This window comes from Eretmochelys imbricata, chromosome 3, assembly GCF_965152235.1.
Source record: "Eretmochelys imbricata isolate rEreImb1 chromosome 3, rEreImb1.hap1, whole genome shotgun sequence".
Taxonomy (NCBI): domain Eukaryota; kingdom Metazoa; phylum Chordata; order Testudines; family Cheloniidae; genus Eretmochelys; species Eretmochelys imbricata.
The window spans coordinates 65568669-65590880 of record NC_135574.1 but is presented as its reverse complement, the minus strand read 5'-3'; the positions used below and the strand labels follow the sequence as shown (position 1 = coordinate 65590880).

General features: G+C 40.8%; 1 protein-coding gene across 6 annotated transcripts in view; it reads right to left on the bottom strand.

The window, feature by feature from the left end:
* Nucleotides 1-22212, bottom strand: part of CYB5R4 (cytochrome b5 reductase 4) — an 83898-nt gene that overhangs the window by 10684 nt on the left and 51002 nt on the right. For all 6 annotated transcript variants that reach the window (XM_077812764.1, XM_077812760.1, XM_077812761.1 and 3 more), the window contains 3 exons: nt 8315-8467; nt 7523-7673; nt 2228-2314 (listed from right to left, as the gene is read on the bottom strand). In XM_077812764.1, coding sequence (XP_077668890.1) covers nt 2228-2314; nt 7523-7673; nt 8315-8467 — 391 coding nt within the window. The remainder of the gene's footprint in view (nt 1-2227; nt 2315-7522; nt 7674-8314; nt 8468-22212) is intronic.

The following is a 22212-nucleotide window of genomic DNA, read 5'->3' as shown; positions in this document are numbered from 1 at the left end:
GTGCAACCTTACAAACTGGACCACTTACATGCAAGTGGACATGTGGCCCAAGAGCCTCAGGCATATCTGAACTGTTGTGGATGGCTGAGACAGCAGACTGAGGCAAAGTGCTGAATGACGTGAAAATGGTTGGTCAGCAGAAACGCTCTGTGTAAGCTCGAAAGCCTGTGTCTCTCACCAGTAGAAGTTGGTCCAATAAAAGATATTACCTCACTCACCATGGATCTTTAATATCCTGGGACAGACACAATTACCACAAAAGTGCATACAAAGAAAATATTGACATTTTGGGGTCAAAGTGCTCTTTAACACTACCCTGCCCCCAAGTAGAGGGGTTATGATATATATACACACTAATTTAAGATGAAGAATTGCTAAATGGTAAGATTAAGGGCCTTTAGGTATACTTTAATAATTTATAATTATGGATAGTGAATGAGTTTAGATGAGGTAACATTTAGGCCAAGCCCTCAGCCTAAATTTGCTTGGCAATGCATGTGGTTTTGCCAGTTCTTCGCCTCTTACATAGATTGGCTGATTTGATTAAAATAATGTAACTTTGACAGGACAAAGGTGATGTTATGTTGGAAGATTTTAGGTAAAAGGGAAGTTAATTAGTATAATAAACACACAAACCTGTAATGACAAAAGTCCCCTTTTTCTGGGAAAACCCAGGAGCAGGGTGACATGGAAATGTCATGACATGAAAAGTCTAGACACAACTATAGATTCCTAAATTAAAGTTTGTGTATGCGTATTGTATGGGTTACATAAGACAAATGCTTAATGCTGATTGGAGAAAAGTTAAGGAATAGGTAATGTGGACATGTTTGAGAATATAAGGGAAGGAGGGCCCAAGATGGAGGAATACCACACCAGAAAGCGAAGGAACTGGCCTGAAGAACCAGACTAGGGATCAGAGGAGGCGATGACCATCCTGATGTACAGGAGAACTTCCCAGTGCTCCAGAATGCAGTATCAGGGACCCCAACCAAATCCATCTTATATGTTTATCGTCTGGCATAAATATATGTTCAGACACTGTGACAATAATTCTGTCTGAAATTTTATGAATAAAGGTGAAAATTGATTAAGCCTAAATTGGGTACACTCAGTTTCCCACCTTACATTCCCAAGATGCAGATTCACTTTTCAAGTCCTAGAAACATCACCTGAACATCTAGTTTAAAATGGAGTAGTGTACAGACATAATTATAAAAGCTATTCTTGAAACATGGTTCATGGAACAGCAGTGTTTGGTGGACAACTTATTAATGATTCATGCCTAGCTGGCTGATCACATGGTGCTATCTACTGATTTTCAACTGCTCAAAAGCCCAAATTCAGCTAAGTATTTAAGCATATGCTTAAGTCTATCCCTACTGAGAAAGGCACATATGCATGTTAAACAGCTCATGTTATAAACAGCTAAATTAAGATGAAAATTTACCAGTGAAAGCTTAAAACCCATCCCTTCTACCCTTACTGTGGTGGTGGTAAACTGATGATGTCCACTATATTACTTACCCATTTAAAAAAGAGTTACACTCTCCAGATAAGTGGTAAATATGGTAGAATTTATGATTGCTTTATAATTCAAAATACTTCTGCAAAGATCATTTCCCTAGCCTGTTAGTTTGACAATGTCAACCCCTTCTTTTTGCATTCTTCCACTGGCTCCCTTTTCTCCATTCCATCAAACACACACTACTTGTCTTCACTTTCCAGGCATATCCCCACCCTATGATCTCTCACACACTATCAAGATGTCAGCTTCCACCTCCAGCTGGTCCATCATGCCAGTCTCCATCACCTACTTGTTACATTTTCAAACAAACACCTTTGCGCTTTCTCCCATGCTGTCCTTCGTGCTTGGGAGGAGCTCCCCATAAACATCTGCAAAAACTAGCATATCATCCTCCAAAGTCTTCCATGAAACTCTCCTTTTCCATAATGCTCACAAAAGAACCTTCACAATGGTTAAATTGCTGGTGAACAGAGACCACTGTCTATCATACTGGACAATATTGTCTCATTGTTTCTTTGTACTCCCCTGTTTGTTAGTATTCATCGATTGTAAGCTTTTGAGGGCAGGGACCATCTTTGTTTTGTTTTTGTACAGCTCCTAGCATCATGGAGTCCTGGACTCTGACTAGGGCACCTAGGTGCTACAATAATACAAATAATAAATAATTTATAAATGAAATTCTATAAAACTATTTAATACCTTTTATCTTTCAGGGCTAACTGCTCCAGCTGGTTTCTCCAAAGTATATCATCTTCCGTTTTGTTGAAGAACATCAACTTCACTGTCCTTAAAACAAAAAAAACACACAACTTCAATATCAAGCTTTTAACGACGTATGAATGTGTAGCAACTATTAAATAGAAAGAAAATACTGCACATCTCCAGAACACATTTAATTATGAAGCAATTTAAGACCTATATTCTCTTAAGGACAAGAATGGCACATTTTTTAGGAATTCCACAGGCTTTAGTAACAGGACTATATACCTACCTAAAAGTGTCTCAATAGTATCTAAGTGTTACTGTGCTATGCTATTTTAATAAACGTTATGAAAGTAAAACCCTGCACACCTCTAAATAATTTGAACATTATACATTCCATGTTGTACAGATAAACTTTGAGTTTCAAAATGGTGATGATGGATTCTGGTTTCATCATTTGCCATTAGCTTTATAAATTACAGTACATTACCTAGTCTTAAAGTAATATGGTTTTGAAGATATTTAGGTGAAAACTGGTGCTGATGAGACACTAACACAATAGTCCAACAATGACTTCTCACTGGACCCAGTACCAATGCATTATGCCCTTAATTTTAAATTACAGTTTATATAACATCCACCATCCCAAATGGCCCCAGAACAATTTACAAACTACAGGTATACAGAGTGGTCAGATATCATTTTGATGGGCATTATAGAAAAAGCAGAGACACGAGTCACTTCATCTACCACTGAAATGCAGCTAACCTTCTGGGTGACTTGCTGCAACAAGATGACGACACTGATCAAGGCTCCCCATGTCCTTGTGGTAGATTAGACCTATATGATGCTGCACTGCCTCCTCTCACAGCACTCCAGTTTAGGTTAATCAATACAGTGTTTTTAAGCGTCATTTATTTTTACATGAAATTTTACTTGGCCCTCAAATTTTAACGTACTACAGATTTTTCTATTGATAAGTAACTGCAACACAAAAGCTATTTGAGGAAGCTGGAGGTGAAGGGAGCTGAGTAAGGGGCAGAGGCTTTTGGCAACCAGAAAAGGGCAAAAGATGGTTTTAGTTTGGGGCAGATAAGTATTCAGGAAGCAGGTGAAGTTTCTGATACTGGGAAGGCTGCATCCCCTCTTTCCCTTCTTTCGGGGCAGGGGCAGAATGACTAAGAGTTTGTCTACATGCAGAATTGCACCCATTTAAATTAAGATGCAATTTTAAGACTTCAGTTAAAATGGTACAAAAGGCTCTGTCAACACTTCAGTCTACCACAGGCTTATTTCAATTTAGCATAAAACAATTAGGAACAGGTTTAAAACTAAAACAGTCTAAAATAAATTACTAGTCCAGCATGTAGGTAATAAATCTATTAAATCCGCTCACATTCCATAGTTCTTGGCAATTGCATTTTACTTAACAGGTTTAACTAAACTGATGCAAACATACATAGACAAAAGTTTGTATCTGATGGAGGGATGCAGGTTTGAATTCCTTCTACCTAACAACAAGTAATCATATTAGCTTGCAGTTAAAGAGTTAATGTAGACATTTAAGTTATCATACTCCAGATTTAACATCCCATTGACATGAATGAGGCAGTTCATACCTATCTCAGTCCTACTGTATTAGGTAGCCTGCAAGATCAGGCAGACATGAGTATTTACATTAGGTTCACATTTATACACTTATCTTTTAAGGTCTAGAGATTATTTCTAAAAAAATTAAACGCTTACACTCTGGAGCACAATTATGTGGAAGTTTCAAAATAATCTACAATTCAGTGGCAATTTATATGGCTATGAAACTGCATCTTCAGAGTCTTGATCCTAATCCTTACTACGTAGAACTAACACCAGGCAGCACATTAAAAAAAAACAACGAAGACAGGAGAAAATGGGCAATCTGGGCCAAAGGTACTGTCAAGGCTGATTCCCCACTCTGGCACTTTGAGTGAAGAAGGTGGGGGCCCGCAAGGATTCTAAAAATTAATACTGGCAACTCCAGGCTTGTATTAAACTCCCAAGATTACAGCTTCTCTCTGACTTTGGATGAGTAGATGCTGCCACCACACAAGTGCAAACTCCCCCCCGCCCCCCCCCCCCCCGACTTTTGAGATCACAGGAAGGAGCACTTCGGAATTTTTTCCTTTGGGGTACCCTCAAGCCCTTTCACACACACCCCTGGGGAAGAGCTGAGAAAGAAAACAAAGGAAATCAGCTGCTGCCACCAGCTAATTACACAACATATGCACAAACCTCTTAGGACACCAAAAAATAATCCTGTTCTTAAAAAAGGTAAATTTTATTAAAAACAAAAAGAAAGAAAATTCATCTGGAATTTAAGCTTTTTACTAGATCTTAAGAAAAACAATTACAAAAATTAAGCATCAAGTTAGCTCTCGAGGTTCAGCTTAAAGGTTACAAGCAAAACAAAAGCATTTGAGGGTTATCACAGAGGAGTCCACAAGCCAATAAGAAATAAAAGAAATAACCCTAATTGTGTCTTCCTGGACATTCCCTGATTTACTTTCATACCCGAGGTTTCAGATAAGCAATTCCTAGGTATGATTTTTCATACCTGGCTTAAAGTTTCCTACAGCACAGTTCAGCCCCATTCCTGCTCTGCGTCTCCTCTCTCTGGAGAATAAGACAGACAAAAGGGGAGTCTTGTTTCAATTTTAAAAAGTTCTAGCCTTTCCACTGGCTCTTTTGGCCATGTGCCCAGTCACTTCCTTTTATGTATGCATGCAGTCAGACTTTTTAACCCTTTACAGGTAAAGTAGAGAACAGCTACCAAGAGGGATTTTATAGCTAACTGGCTGGCTGGGTGTTCATAAAAGGAAGCTACCCTCCCCCCCTTATCACAGGTATTCTTAGGGCTTGTCTACATAGGGAAATTACTTCAGAACAGGGTAGGGTGTGAATTTAAAGTGCTAGAGTTATTCCAGGATAAAAGTGTGTCCAAAGGGGGAGTTATTCCAGAACAGCTATGCCAGTTAATTTCCCCATGTAGACAAGCCCTTAAGAAAGAGAGTCATGGAATCTTTATTGTTTGCTTTGCATATATGCAGCCTTGAAGATGCTGCATTGTGCAATATTTCATATTCTCTGTTGCAGTTAGGGCATACTTCCCATTTCTGGGAAACCTCTCTTTCCAATACTGACTGAAGCCAAACATAACTTAAGCAGAGAACGATCTGCTATCAAAAGCAAGTTCATTTTCTGCTTCTGGAAAAAAAGGAAACAGTTCTTGTGTCACGTCTACTTCATCACTGGAGTTAAAAAATGGAGAAGGGAAGAGTTCCAAGAAATTCACACAATTCAAAAGAGAGTTTCAATGGTATATAGGGTTTTGGGAAATAGTCAGGTAGGGGCCAATAAAGAGATTTTAGAAATAATTTTTATGCTAGTTGAGTGGTTGGCACACAACAAACTAGGTTCAATATAAAACCTTAGATCTCAATTTCCTTGGAAATGAAGAAAATTAAGTTTGTTGCAACAATTAAGCACGGTCAAACACGTTGACGCTGTGTCCCACTTCAGCATCTGCTACTTTGGCCAGTAATTACTGAAAACGCTCCTGGAGAATGAGGGCATCTGGTAGAGAAAGGGGGTTGGGAACAAATGCTATTGGGCTCCCTTGCTGGTAAGGCACTGGGGATGCTAACTCCTGCCACACTACAGCTCAGTACTTTTAAGTGATTGCAAATGGTATAACATGCTATGATTCAATTCTGCGAAGAATATAAAAAACTAGCTAACCTGTCCTAGAGGCACCATTCTCCAGTGATGTTATTTCTAAAAATAATCCGTGGAGCATGTAGTGGTCTTACTGGTAGTCAAACTGCAAAATACTCTGGGGTCACAGGACAAAATAAAAATTGAAGTTGCCAGACTCTTAATGAGGTCCGAAGTGTATTTCTAGAATACAACCTTTAAGACGTGATAATATTCACTTGGAAAGATAAAGAATTTTTAGTTTTACTGCAAGTTTCTGATTTTCTACCACCTCCTCTCTTCCTAAAAAAGTAGGTCAGTCTTTTTTACTCACCCAGTCATACACAGAAATCAGCATCAAATAATTAAATCTGCAAATTCCTTCCAATCTAACAGCCACAATTCTACAAAGCCTTTTTTGGCAATTCATACATCAGTTGTATCATTGTCAAATACTTTACAGTATGTTGTATAGCTAAACTGTCAGATCTAAAGGTATTTTTCACTATTAAAAGAAAGATGTCTGAACATAAGAAAATCTGGGGACCAAAGATGGGGTAATTTAACATGGACATTTTTAGAACACAATACAGTGGAAAAAATGAGTTATGAATGTAATTTGGTTTTATATCATGAATCCACCTTCACAGTCCACACAATAAAAAAAATATAAAAATTAAAAGCACTCCTCTTGCAACTTTTAGAAAAGGAAGTGGGGTTTCAAGAAATACGAAGGACAGGTAATAAGGAGCCAATTGTGGTCAGAACCAATTTTAAGTAGTTTGTTTGAAATACACATGGCCCACCACCAATTTAAATACCAATGGTACCAACTTAAAGTCAATCCAACATTTTATAGGTATTCCTTATAAAAGCCAGAAGACAAGCAGAAAATAATCAGTCACTCAAACCAGTGAGAAAACATGTTGCTGCACTCTGAACAAGGTGATAGAAACCCTGTTGAGAACACCACAATAAGCGACTCTGGATTCCTTCAGCAAGTTCATAGGATAAATAAGAGAAGAGCCTATGCATGCTATACTATGTATGAAATAATGGTCTTCTATGGAAAGGATAAGATCAAAATTAATGCCAAGATGCTTCACTGTCAGTGGACTTGCTGAGCAGTAGTGAATAAGCAGGGAATGCAAAAGAATGATAGCACCTCCATAACCACCTTTATCCTCCAACAAGGCCTTGTTTTCTCAGAATTAAGGATAAGGCATCCCCAACACACCTAACTAGCAGTACTATCCAAATGTTCTTCCAGTTAACTAAGAAGCTGATTTTTCAGGTTCCACAAGGCAAGAGACAGTTATATACCATCTGCTACCAATGAGAAACACCTGCAGCATCCAGTCACCATCTACGCTTGAGCTCCCGAAGTTCACAGATGAGGGAAAAATTTCCCTGAAAAAGACCAGGCTTTACAGTATACCAAGGTACAACACTTCCTAATCCATTTTCTATTATTCCTGTAGAACTGATTTCAGTCATTTACCATCTACTTCCTCATTAAAGATTAATCTGGTTTGGTGCCTAAGCCATAAGGAGTATACTAACCTCAGACTACAAACATTAGTCAGAACATAGTTCAGTAGTTTAACCATTGGTGTGAAGCCTGTGCCTGCTGCCAATAAAAAGAGATCTTCTAAAGTTTGAACTTGTGACTTCTTGAAGCTACCTTCAGAATTGCTCACGGAAATATAGTCTCCTATATAACAAAAACAGAACAGTATATGTTACTGAAGTGGAAGTCAGAATACTGATGATCTATTCTATACAAGCTCTTATGCTGCCCTCATCACTGTAGTATTTTCAAGAACAGCACTGACATGACTAATCTGTCACATATGGTTCATTCTCTCATTCTGTCACCAACGAAAAACTGGATGTGCAATGTAATGTTTTGGTAGGGTGTTTGGGTTTGTTTTTGTTTTTTGTACAAATACACAGCCATGGTTTAGATTAGTGATGACAAAGTCAAAAGTGTGTCTTGCACTTGGAGCAGTAGGCATTGAGGTTTGTGCTAACATCAATCACACAAAAATAAACCTAGGTTTTTTTCCCCAAGTATCAGAGAAACTGTAAATAATGTACATAGAAAGAAACTTTACAATAAGCTAGCTATAATTATTTAGGGAAAACTCTGGAAGAATAGACCCCAATGTGAATATTTTACAGCACACAGTTCCTTACAAAACTAGATAGGATATGGCTAAAGGAATAAGGTTTCAAATACTAAATGTAACAAGGGCACAAAGGAGAAAACACACATATGTAAGTGGGTACCAATTTGAACAGTCTGTAGTGGGAATGATACATATAAATGATTTAGTGCAAGAAAACACTTACCAATTTGCAGGTGGTCAAGTTCTGGTGTGAAAAGTCCATTGGGATAAATTTTGATCATTAAAATTAGGTGTGTACTATCATGGTGAGATGGTTCTTTGAAATCTGATTTCAAAGAACAAGATACAGGTGTATATGGCTTCACTATCTCAGTTCCTATGCAAACAGAAGAAAAGGGCAAAATGAAACTTATAGCACAAAAGAAGACTCATACCAAATGATTTTAATGTGATCATATCCATCAAGCAGCCTGTCTACTCCTATAATTTCTCAGCAGCTGTTCCAAATTTTCAAGTTTTTTTTTTTTTTTTTTTTTTTTATAAAACAGGTTTTAGCATTAAACACAAACAAAGAAAAGTAAATGTAGCCAAGTGCTATTTCAGATTTATACGAAACTATAAAACAAGTCTCAGCTAATTTACTAATTCCAGCTAGCTCAAGGACTAAGCCTACTACTCAGGGTAAAATGTGTCAATGTAGCCGCATCCCCACCCAGAGCCTTTCCAACCTATTTCAAACAATTACTTTACACTGAAAAGAAAGTTTCTCTTAATACATAGCACCACACACACACACGTACCCTTTGAGATGTCTCTCTCTATGGGTGCTTCACCTCAGATGCACATTTGCCTTTCGTGCCCTTGATTGGAGATTTCTAGCTAGCACTGCCTGTTCAGCCTTCACACATGCCCCATGCCTCCTCATGGCAGACACCGAGGCTATACATGGGTGTGCTCGCAAACCTCCCTTAGTTTTTCTCTACTAAGTAAGAAAATCCTTTAAGGAACAACCAAAGCAGAGGGAAAGGACGGCAATAGTGGAGCATCCGTAGGGACATACATCTTGAAGAACTACAGTTACTGCACAAGGCAATGTTTCCTCCTCTTTGAGTTGCATCCCTATGAGTACACTGTACACCAGCATACACCATCAAGGCAGCAGGTTACAGAAGAAGTTCCCAACGTTATGTGGGAAGAAACTGAATACGCAGTTCGTAACATAAAGAGAGAGAAAAGAGTCTGGGAGTGGACGATGTTTGGTCAGAGTATCTCAAAGCAGGGGAAGATACTCTCTTCAAAGCATTGGCGCAACAGTTCACCATCTTTACATCAACAGAAAGCGTGTTTGAGGTGCATGGAAGAAATCAAAAACAATACTATTGATGATAAAAGGCAATCCAGAAGAACTGAGCAACTATTGTCTGATCACACTCCTCTCACAAGTGTGTAAAGTCTTCATCCGCGTCATACTCAATCAGATTAAGAAGGATCTTGAAATGCATGAAAACAGAGAACAAGCTGGTTTCTGCTCAGGGTATTCGACAATTGATCACATCCACTCAGTTCGGCAGCTCATTGAAAAATGCTAGGAATATAAAATACCATTGTGTATTGAATTTGTTGACTACAAAAAGGCATTCGATTTGTGGAGATTAAGGCTGTGCTCAACGCACTCAATGAAATCGGAAATGACCCGAGGTACTTCGACCTCCTGGAACAAATTAACCACAATTTCTCGACAGAGATAACATTATTCAATGTCCCCTGCATTATTACTATCTCAGAGAAATCAGTCAAGGTGACACAATCTCACCAAAGCTGTTTGCAGCAGCACAGGAGTTTCTGTTCAAGAAATTGAACTGGGAAGAAGGAATCAGAATTGATGGAGAACAGTTAACACATCTTCTCTTCGCTGATGATTGTGTACTACTGGCAAAGGACACAGCAGAACTTGAGAACAAATTCCAGCAACTGCAAACACTTTCGCATGATATCAAGTTGGAAGTGAACACATTGAAGATGAAGTGGATGCGGAATGAGCATTGTGCAGAAGGAATCATCACTGTAAACGGAAAAGAAATCGAGGAGGTCAACAAATATATTTACCTGGGTCAGCAGCTGAGCAGAGACAACTCATTCGAAGGAGAATGCAGGAGAAGGCGAAAGGTAGGGTTGGCAAGTTTCAACAAAATAAAGACTTCTCTAACAGATGATGAGCTGCCCATGAAGAAAAGGAAAGAACTGTTTAACTCCACTGTTCTACCAGCAATGATGTATGGAGCAGAAAGATGGTCAATGATGAAAGCAGAGGAAGAAAAATTCCCTGTCACCCAGTGAGCAATGGAAAGGCGAATGTGTAAGATATCGCTCCGATATCATATACCGAATGAGGAGATCAGAAGGTGTAGAAAGGTAACCGATGTAGCGTAGGCAATGTACGACGCAAAGCAAAGATGGGCAGGTCATGTAGTCCGCAGGCAAGACAATAGGTGGACAATCTGCATTAGTGACTGGATCCCCAGAGACCACATGCGATCACTGGACAGACCGAAAATGCGCTGGGCCGATCCCATGACAAAATTCTATGGCCAAAAATGGAAAGAACTCCCTCGCAACAAAAGAAAATGGTGTGGCATCAACTTGCATTCATGGAGGGACAGACAAGGACAAGCTGGACAAAGGTGACCCCTATGAGTGATCAATTTCAGGTGATTTCTGAGCAGAATCCCCAGGAGGAGGGAGCTTCAAAACAGGATCCACAACTGAAGATGGCTCTGCAGAGCCAAGGGCCACTTCAGATTTGACAGCATGGAGCGGGGCGTAATGCTTTGAAAACATATGGATTGAGGCCCAGGTAGCAGCTCTACATATCTCAGAAACTGGGATATTCTTCAAAAATGCAGTAGATGTCACTTGAGTGCATTCTCACCCCCCTGGGGCAGGCTGAGCACCTGTAGACTTGTAACAGATATAGATATAACTTGATACCCATCTCGAAAGTCTTTGAATAGAAATACCCTTAGAACTATCCACAAAAGATATGAAGAACCTAGGCAATCTCCTCAACTACTTAGTTGTATTCAAGTAGAAGGCTAAGGCCCTTCTAAAATGCAGGGTATGAAAGTAGGATTCTGGCTGAGAATTGAGATTTTTGGAAAGAATATCAGTAGATGGATAGACTGGTTAAGATGAAAATCCGACGCAATCTTGGATGGAAACCTGGGATGTGGACCTAAAGAAACCTTCTACCCAAAGAACATGGTGAAAGAGGAATCTGCCATCTGAGCTCAGATTTCCTTGACTCTACAGGCCAACATGACAGCAACTAGGAAGGCAGTCTTCATAGACAAAAGAAGGAGGGAACAGGTAGCCACTGGTTCAAACAAATGTCTCATCAGCTCGTTGAGGACTGGACTGAGGTCCCAGGATGGAGTGGGTGTCTAAAGTGGGAAAATAGGTTACTCAGACCCTTCAAAAATCTCTACAACACCGGGTGACCAAAAATGGAGCATCCTCTCAACTGGAGGATGGCAGCCAAGTGTACCTTGACTGATCCGATGGATAACATGGATGTCTTCAAATCCAGGGCATAATTCAGGATAAGGGAAAGGGGACCCAATTCAGGTAGGAGGTACTGACGACCACACCAGTCAGCAAATCTTTTCAAATTCTGCAAGTTCGCAGGTTGATGTTTTCCTACTTTGTAATATAACACGTGCTAAACCTCCATGAAGCAGAAAACCTCTATTGCTAAGGTTTCAGAGTAACAGCCGTGTTAGTCTGTATTCGCAAAAAGAAAAGGAGTACTTGTGGCACCTTAGAGACTAACAAATTTATTTGAGCATAAGCTTTCATGAGCTACAGCTCACTTCATCAGATGCATTACTATTACTAAGAACCATCCAGGAGTCATGCTCTGAGATGGAGAGCTGCCACATTGTGGTAAATCACACTACATGTCCGAGACAGGGGATGAGGAAAGGTCAGGAGCTTGACTGGCAGTTAGACACACAGCTGAATCAGGAAAGGGTGCCAAGCTTATCTCAGCCAGGTAGGTACTATGAGAAAAACTCCAGCCTTGACCTGCCTGATCTTATCACCCTTAGAATTAGAGGTGTCAGGGGAAAGACAAAACAGACTTCTTCCAAGGTAGAAAAGAGGCACCCTCAGGCAGAGCTGACCCAAATGCCCCCTTGTACAGAAAAGACGACACTTCCTGTTTTCAGAAATGATGAAAAGATCTATCTCTGGCCATCCCCATCTCTGGAATATGTCTTTGAAGACCTGCACGTCCAGCTCCTATTCATAGTCATGGGAAAAAAGTGTCTGCTGAGGGCCTCTACAGTGGTGTTCCAGATGCCTGGAACGTAGGCTCCTGAAATTTGGATGTGGTTGGCTATGCACCAGTTCCAGAATTTTACAGCTCTGATGCACAAGGAGGGAGATCTTGCCTGATCAAGGGCAGGAAATGAAGGCAAGCGTTTCTGACTGCCCTGAGCTCCAACAGGTTGATGAGGAGACTAGTTTGTGGGCCATCCATCTGCCTTGAACTACCAGGGTACCAAGGTGGGCTCCACAACCTAACAGGGATATTTCAGTTGTTAGAGTCACTGTCAGGTCTGGAAGGTGGAAAGGGAGAGCCTTGCAGATGTGGAGTTGCTTTGTTCAAAGTTCAGGGAATTCTTTATGTGCAAGGGGGTGTCCAAGACATCCCTGGTCAGAGAATAGGCAGTTCTCAACCAACCTTTGAAGCAGCAGAGGTGTAACCTTGTATGATTGTTAACAAAGATACATGCTGCCATATGCCATGAGGAGTTGAAGATAGTTCCTTATTGATGTCTGAGACCTTCCCTGAATCATCCCTCCAGTCCTGACAGTCATAAAATTTGTCTAAAGGAAGGTATGCTCTAGCTGTCACTGAGTACAATAAACTGAATTCCTTGCATTGGTACTTACGTGGATTTCTTTATGTTCAGCTGTAGGTCCAACTCTCAGAAAAAAGCAAGAGCCTTCTGATTGGATGACAACACTGTCTCGAAAGAGCAGCCTTTGAGAAGCGAATCGTCGAGCTATGGGAAAATGAAGATAAGCCACCACTATGGCTAGAAACTTCAAGAACACCCTTGGAACTGAAGAGGAACACTCCGTACTGGAAATTATCTTGGCCCACAGTGAATCGCAGGTATTTGCTGTGTGATCAGTGTGTGGCTGTATGGAAATAAGTATCTTGTAGGTCAAGGAACGAAAACCAATCCTCTTCCTCTAGTGTAGGAATTATAGCTGCTAGATTCACCAACCTGAACTTTTGAGGCTTCATGAACTTGTTCAGCTACCTCAGAGCAGCCTCCAACCTCGGTCCTATTTTGGTACTAGGAAGTATATTGTATAGAACCCCCTGCCATCGTAAGGAGAAGGAACTGGCTCTATCGCTCCTAGCTGCAGAAGAGAGTCCACCTCCTGTTTTAGTAGAAGTTCGTGAAAGGCAGGCCTTAAGAGAGGTGGGGAAAGGGTCAAAAACTGGATGGTGCAGTCCAATGTTATGATCTCCAAGATCCACTAGTCCATAGTGATCCACTCCCAAGTCTGGCGGAAATGGACAAGGTGGTCCCCAAATGGAGGGAAGTGGGCAAAAGGGTGCAACTATAAAAATCAGAGGAATAAAAGGAATCAAACCCTCAACCAGCCAATCAAAACTGTTGCATAGATCAGCGTTTTTCAAAGTTCGGGTCGCGACCCAGTACTGGGTCACGGCATGTACGGCACTGGGTTGCTCTGGGCAGCACAGCCGACCAGGCTGTTAAAAATCCCGTTGGCGGTGCTGCCCAGCTAAGGCAGGCTAGTGCCTACCTGTTCTGATACTGGGCTGCACCCCAGCAGTGGGTCCGGCTTCTAGGCAAGGGGCCACAGGGTTCCGCGTGCTGCCCCCGCCCTGAGCACCAGCTCCACACTTTATTCTCTCAGTGAGTCATAATGCCAATCCTCAGTTACTAGTTGAATAACAGACAGTCTTCAGTGACAACTCTAGTAAATCAATCACTTAGCATAGCAGAAATAAAGTCAGAAAGAAATAAAGACTAATTCACAATGAATGCGAAAATCTCAATGCTTCTTGGCATTTAACTTAAGTATCATAACTTCATTTTTTAATCTAGGAACAAATGATCCATTTCCCTGTGATGCTGTTTTAATGGTCATCACTTCCTTATTGTTTATGTAAAATCTAAGAGGTTGCAAGAACTAGGAGACATCAACATACAGCAATTTGAGGGTTTTTTCCTACTTCAAAGTAATACATTTGGGAATCATCAACTTCCCCTTCATCTTTAAATGAAAGATTTATTATGGGGGGAGACTGGAAGGCTTTCTTCATCACTCCAAACAACAACATTGACACAGGTCCCCCAATCATAAAACTGATCAGTGAATGACAAAGCTAAACTAAATGCTGTGAAGAGAAGAAAAAAAAACGTGTGTGTTTGTTCTTGTTTAAAATAGAAGCACTTTTTTGGCATGATGCATTTTATTTTTTTAAGCAACTCAGTATTACAAGGAGTGACTGAAGTAAAGTTTTCAGTAATTCTCTTCCCATTACTGTACCTAAAATATTCCTATCGCCACCTTGCCTTTCATTATGGTCTTGCATAGTTAAGGAAGCATCAAAATTTTCTCTTTTACAGAATCTTTACATCAGTGTCTCACCTTTTTCAGAACCCTTTTTAGTAAATATGCAGCGGGGAATTTGAACCAAATTTCAGACACTAACTAACATTTGATCTCCAATATATATTTTGTGTTTGTATGTTGATTTTCCCCCAAAATGTGAACTTCTGCTCTCCGCTATGCAGTAACATTGTGACATCAGAGCTACTCAGCCCCTCAATCACTCCAATTAATTGGCATACTTGGGAAGAATCACTATTTGCCCTGGTTGTCATGGCTACCTTTGATGACTGATTTGCCTCAGAAGACTAGCATTTCTGCAGAGAAGGGACCCACAAAGAACAGTAATCAAAACAGAGTGGGTTCAGATAAGCTCCTACTGTACTCTGAGTCTGAACTGTAAATTACACTACTTTTCAAACAACAGGTTTCAGAGTAGCAGCCACATTAGTCTGTATTTGCAAAAAGAAAAGGAGTACTTGTGGCACCTTAGAGACTAACAAATTTATCTGAGCATAAGCTTTCGTGAGCTACAGCTCACTTTATCAGATGCATGCCGTGGAAAATACAGTGGGGAGATTTATATACACAGAGAACATGAAACAATGGGTGTTACCATACACACTGTAACCAGAGTGATCAAGTAAGGTGAGCTGTTACCAGCGGGAGAGGGGGGGAGGGGGAAAACCTTTTGTAGTGATAATCAAGGTGGCCATTTCCAGCAGTTGACAAGAACCTGTGAGGAAGGGGGGGGGGGAAGAGGAGGAGGAGAATAAACATGGCGAAATAGTTTTTCTTTGTGTAATGACATATCCACTCCCAGTCTTTATTCAAGCCTAAGTTAATTGTATCCAGTTAGCAAATTAATTCCAATTCAGCAGTTTCTCGGAGTCTGTTTTTGACGTTTTTTTGTTGAAGAATTGCTATTTTTAGGTCTGTAATCGAGTGACCAAAGAGACTGAAGTGCTCTCCAACTGGTTAAAACTATTTCCCCATGTTTATTCCCCCCCCCCCACTGTTCCTCACACGTCTTGCCAACTGCTGGAAATGGCCCACCTTGATTATCACTACAAAAGGTTTCCCCCCTCCCCCGCTCTCCCGCTGGTAACAGCTCACCTTACTTGATCACTCTGGTTACAGTAAGTGTGTATGGTAACACCCATTGTTTCATGTTCTCTGTGTATATGAATCTCCCCACTGTATTTTCCACTGCATGAATCCGATGAAGTGAGCTGTAACTCACAAAAGCTTATGCTCAAATAAATTTGTTAGTCTCTAAGGTGCCACAAGTACTCCTTCCCTTTTCAAATGGTAATTCTTACTTGTTCTCAAGAAGGATTACGTGAAAATAAGCAACAAAACTACAGCTCCTTTCCATCTATTAGTTATGCTTCTTACAAATTGGAGGTTATGGTTTTGAACATTTACCTTTTTAGAGAATGGGAAATTATAGACATGAGTCCCTACTCAAACAGTTACCCAGTTACAAAGTCTGTCATTTAGAAGCTGCAGTAACATCAGCATTGCATTAAAAACATGCTTTGTTTGCAAACAACTTAATTACTTGCAATATATTGGTCAATATGGCACTGAGTGGTGAAATACAGAACTTCAAAGATGACAATGACAATAAAACATACATTTAAGACAACCACCATTTAGGCCTTCTGATTTTAGGTTTTAACTAGTAAACACCAAAAGAATACTTTCTGGAGGCTCAGCTTCCTGTGTCCATGATGGAGCTGATGCCATGTTAATTTTTGCATTCTCCTCCCCCTTGAGATAATTAAGTGGCTGTCAATCATTTGATTGCTTTGTTTACTTTTATGTAAATGTGCTTTCATTGTTTGTCTCAGTTTACACTGGAGAGAGTACACATTCAAGCAGATGGACCACATTTCTTTGTCTAGGGTGGGGTGATGTAAGCTCTGTCTGCCAAATACATTAAAACTTTTCATATATCACCCCTACGTACACCATGCAGTGATGCTAATGATCAGCATGTTACCAGTTCACATATGATACCTTACATGACATCTGTGAGATGCAGATTATGACAACAATGAGTTGGTCAGGCCAGCTGACTAACTACTACATGCTGGGGTGCCCCTTGTCCTCTGGCATATGGGTGCTCTCAGGGTCACAGCACTACAAGAAAGTGCTTCTGGGAACCTTCAGTGTGAACCAACAGGGGCTACGTGGACCAATTAATGTGCAAGACATTAGTGCACTTTAGAAATCACACCCCTGTGCTTTGTGTAGACCAGGGATCAACAACCTTTGGCACACAGCCTGTCAGGGAAATCCGCTGGCAGTCCGGGACAATTTATTTACCTGCAGCATCTGCAGGTTCGGCTGATCGCAGCTCCCACTGGCTGCGGTTCGCCGTTCCAGGCCAATGGAAGCTGTGGGAAGCGTCGGCCAGCACATCCATTGGCCCACGCCGCTTCCCGCAGCTCCCATTGGCCTGGAACGGCGAACCGCAGCCAGTGGGAGCTGCGATCAGCCGAGCCTGCAGACACTGCAGGTAAACAAACCGCCCTGGCCCACCAGCAGATTTCCCTGACAGGCTGCGTGCCAAAGGTTGCCAATCCCTGGTGTAGACAAACCCTTATTACATGTAACCATTCCTGGTGTTTTTTCAGTGTTTATTGGATAAAAAATTCCCTTTTTTTGTATTGTGGGCTTTGAAAACTGGGGTTTTGTCTACATAGGCAAGTGAAAGACAAAACTTTTGTCATTCAGAGGTGTTAAACACACACACACCTCCACACCCCCAGAAGACAAAAGTTTTGCCAATGACAAGTGCCAGTATGACTAGCACTGTGTCGGCAGGACCGCTCTCCGGCCGACAACACTAATGCTGCTTGTTGGGGATGGAAGTTTTTTGTTGGCAGGACTGCTCAAACAGTGGCTACACACTGCGTGACTTTTAGTGGCATGGCTGTACAGCCATGTTGCTAAAAGCTGCGTATTGTAGGCATAACCACAGATAAAACCTTAAAGATATAAGCAGAGAGAAAAAACATTTTGGCATCCTTCATCTGAAGAGACAAAGAAACCTAGCACTCTGAGTTCTATGTTAGAACCTGGCTAAGAACTGCCCAGGCATGCTGCAAGAATAATCATGGAAGAAAACTACTTTGAACAAAAGACTCTAGTTTGTTAAATTTTAGTCTTAGAAACGCATTTTTACTGTTGTTTGTTTGTAACCATTTCTATCCCAATTCTTTCTACTTGGTATCACTTAAACAGCTGTCTTTGTTAAAAAATGTATTGTTTTATCACACAATAGTCACCACACAGTGTTTCAAACTCAAGAGTTTTAAAACCACAGCCAAACTAGCCGGTTGGTGCTGTGGAGTGTCTCTTTAGAGGCACAGGGAACTTGATACAGTTTTGTGAGTACTACAGTCAGAGGAACTGAGCACTGCAAAGGAGATAGTATTGGATAGAGTCAGGATTGTTGGTGTCACGCTACAAGGATTAACCAGGCTGGTCATTGTACGGTAACCAGACTGCTCTGAGACAAAACTGCACAGCACAGAAGCACCCAAGGTTACAGAGTAGGTGGTGACAACCCCTTACTGGTCTGGGTGAACCCCCAAAGTACCACAACCAGTACAACACGAAAACTAAGGAATATTGCAAAGAGATTACTCTCTTTCCAGTATAAACTGAAAGTCCCCAAAAGCCCAGATTTTTGGAAATCCCCATGGGACTCAAAAACTGTTATTAATGAACTCTCCAAAATAGAAGCTCTAAAACAAGTAAGTGCTTTAGTATTTAAATAGCACATATATAAAAGATTCTCTCTTAAAATGTAAAGAAATTCACAAAATATTTCATTAACATTACTTAAAGTTCCTCTCTGCCAACAAATACATAAAAAGTAGGAAATACAAAGTTAAGGATTTAATAAGGAGAACAAAGTCAAGCACTAAAGTTAGGAAATGCCACAGCGAACATTGTCTTTGCAGCCTTAATTTGGCCCCGATGCTTATGCATTATGATGCAGCCTCTACTTGCACACAGATTGACTACCTATGAAAAGTTAGGTATACTTTACTTGCTGAGCATCACGACAACTCTGTGGCAGAGACAGGGATAAAATCCAAGTCTCCAGGGTGGCATTCAACTTCCCTTTCTCTTCTTGCAGTCCCCTGCCTCATTCAGTACAAGTCTTCTGTTAGGCAAAAAGATTCCCCCTCCGCAAGAATTAGGCAGGCACACACACTACTGAAGGGGGTTTATTCACAGTACAGGGAAGACTGAAAAACAGCTTTAAAAATATGGTGCCATAGTGGCCAGTTATATACTTTTTAAATTAATTTATTTGCATTTATTTGTACATACAGAGACAGACACTGTTACAAGTTAAGAGAACTTTGAACAAAGACAGAAAAAGGAACAGTAGGTACGTATAGCAGTTGTCCTGATTACAATAAGTATTTATGGCTATCTTGCAGGGGAAAGATGTGGGGCGGAGGGGGGAGGGAGGGGTCGGGATGAGTGCTTACAGATATCCATTGGGCTGTGAAGGGAAGGTTTGTTCTGTTCTAAGAGCTGAGTTACTGGGCGGACATTTGACCATATAAGTTTATCTAGTGTTTACAGCTGTTAGTGTCCTTGGGCTACTGAATCATTTCTGCTTGATCTGCGGTTTCTGTTTTAGCTGTTAGCTAAATTTTAACTCTTGCCTGACAATTCCAACTTCTGTAACAAATGCAACAGCGGTATTACCGACAACAGTCTTCACTTTGAAACCTTGATTCATCCCTAGAGCAACTCCACCCTGTGCACTCAATCAACCATGGATCCTGGGTTAAAAAAAAAAAAGTATGTGAAGACTGTGGGCTTGTCTACACTTAAAACACTGCAGTGCTTTAGTGTAGACACCACCTACGCTGATGGGAGGGATACTAGCACTGTCTACATGGGGACTTAAATTGACTCAATTACGTCTCTTAAGAGTGTGGACTTTTCACACTCCTGAGAGACACATTACGTCGACCTAATTTTCTAGCGTAGACCGGGCCTGTGTCATAATGCAGACACACAAGGTGGTCAAATTAAGACTCCATGCACACAACATTCATTCTGGCACTTCCTAACTTAACACCACTTGACTTTGCAAGATTTTAATCCTTTTTAATCCTTGTAAGAGGCCTTGTAATGGATAGCAAATGAAAGTAATCCTGCTGTTTCCCTTTGCCTGCTTCAGAATCCAGATAGCCCATATATTAGATCTGCAGGATGTATCCGATTGTCCATCTTTGACATCATGAAGGCTCAGTATAGCCCCATAAGTGATGTTAGCTTCACAAACTTTGTAAACAATGCATGACTGTATCTATTTTTTAAAATTTACTTTTTTTATTTACATTTGCCAGACAACCCACTCGATCTAAGAGGTTTGTCCATCTCTTAACACCCTGAAAGATGATCAGAAAGGGTTAAGGGCTCCATCTTCCACATCTTTGTGCCAATCTGAGAATAAGCATCTAGGGCTGGAATGAAAAACTACTTTCTATTGTAACTAGTTGTTTTGTGTTTTCTGGATACTTTTACCCATGGTTCGCTTCAGTATTACAGGTGCAGTTTTTAACATAAGGCGCACAGGACATCAGGTGTTTCAAGAATAGGCTGGCCCCTTTACTTTGGTTGCCTAATTGGCTACAAAGTACCAACAGGCCACTTGGAGCTTTTTGCTTTTTTATCTTCCTTTCCCCCTTTTGAGTAGGGAAAAGGCTGTGACTTCCAGATTCTGCTATTGCAAGCAGACACTGAAAGGGGAAAGGAAAAGATGATACAGGCTCTGAGCCTCATATTCTTTCAGCTGCTGTTACAGCTATATTAGTTGCTTTGGTACCTCTCCTTCAGGTCTGATTTTTTAAAGTAGCTGCCCCACAGGTAGACTGAAATAACCCACAGCTGCTGCCAGTGGCACTTGAAGATAGAAGCTGTCTACCCCCCCAATATGTACCTTTCATTAGTAATGAACGTATGCCTCCATGGTGAGAAAGATAGGTGCTGCTGGGCAGAGATCATAGGGCCACCAGCAGCTGCTGTTCTGCGCTCCCTACTGCAACTCTTCCAATTAAAGGAGTCATTTATTTTCATCCATTAAATAAAAGAACTGTATACCTCTTAGTTCAGGAAAGTTACATAAACACTCAATGCCAAACCCTCTCTAGAATGGAGATACTTGTAGATTACTTAACTGGAATGCTGGATATCTGACAATGGGAACAGACAAACAGTAACTAAATGGTACGGTTAAGGTAAGAGTTCATACAAAAGAACAGAGTAACTGACTCCCTTGACTTTTTGCAGGTATTTAACAGGCTGGTTTATTTTATTAATAAAACTGGATTTGAGTTCTGTTGGTCACAGTTCAGGACACCTGCATATGTGTTTTCCCGCAGCCATCCAGCAAGGGCACCCCTGCCTCAGGCTTCCAGCTCCCCAGGCAATTTCTTTTCTAGGATGGGGACACTTCTGAAGGGGCATTTCCAGGCTGCACAGTTTCCCTGCTTCATTGTGTTATTCCTAGCAGAGACAGGCAGCTTGCTTTCTCTGTCAATTATAAGTTACCTCACAGTTCTTTCTACGCAAGCCTATTCTATTCTTAAGGTAAAAGCACTACAAAGAAAGCACATTAAAAACAATAAAAGAACCTACACAAATGCTAATAAGCTTATCAGAGATCACTCCAACCTTGACATGGACTCTGGCTGGAGCAGTCCTTCCAAACCTCACCCAAGGGGTTTATTTTTGTGGTGCGTCACTGCATCAGCTCAGAATAAGCACATTCATAACAAGTTTTGTCCACCTTTTATACCAGGGATTCTCAAACTGGGAGTCCTGATCCCTCACGGAGTCACAAGTTTATGTGGGGGGTTGTGAGCTGTCAGCCTTCACCCCCAAGCCCCGCTTCAGCTCCAGCATTTATAATAGTGTTAAATATTAAAAATAAAAATTATAAAGGGGGGGATCACACTCAGAGACTTGCTGTGTGAAAGCGGTCACCAATACAAAACATTGAGAATTACTGCTTTATACAGTTTAGGGGTCTTTGATCTGGAGTTTCCAGGGCAGGTAATTAGTTTTCCTCCTCAGACAGTAGTTTCAAAAGAGTGGATTCGAAGTGGGTCATTTGCATTCCCTTTATCCCCAGGTATCCCCCTAGGAAATCCACTTCCTACATATTAATCTAAAAACCCCTTTGAAGTTTCTAATACCTGCCAGAGACTGCATTAGTCACTCTCCTAGAGAAGTTACATTCATATAATTCCACAATAACACATACACAACTGCATGTTTAATACAATGAACCTCAATAAGGTTTACCTTAATTCAATAAAGTTCATTAAGGATATTGCAAGAAATTGTCAAGACGTCTGTCACACTGCTAATGATCCAAAAAAAGCACTTTTATTAAGTAATGTTAGTGGATAG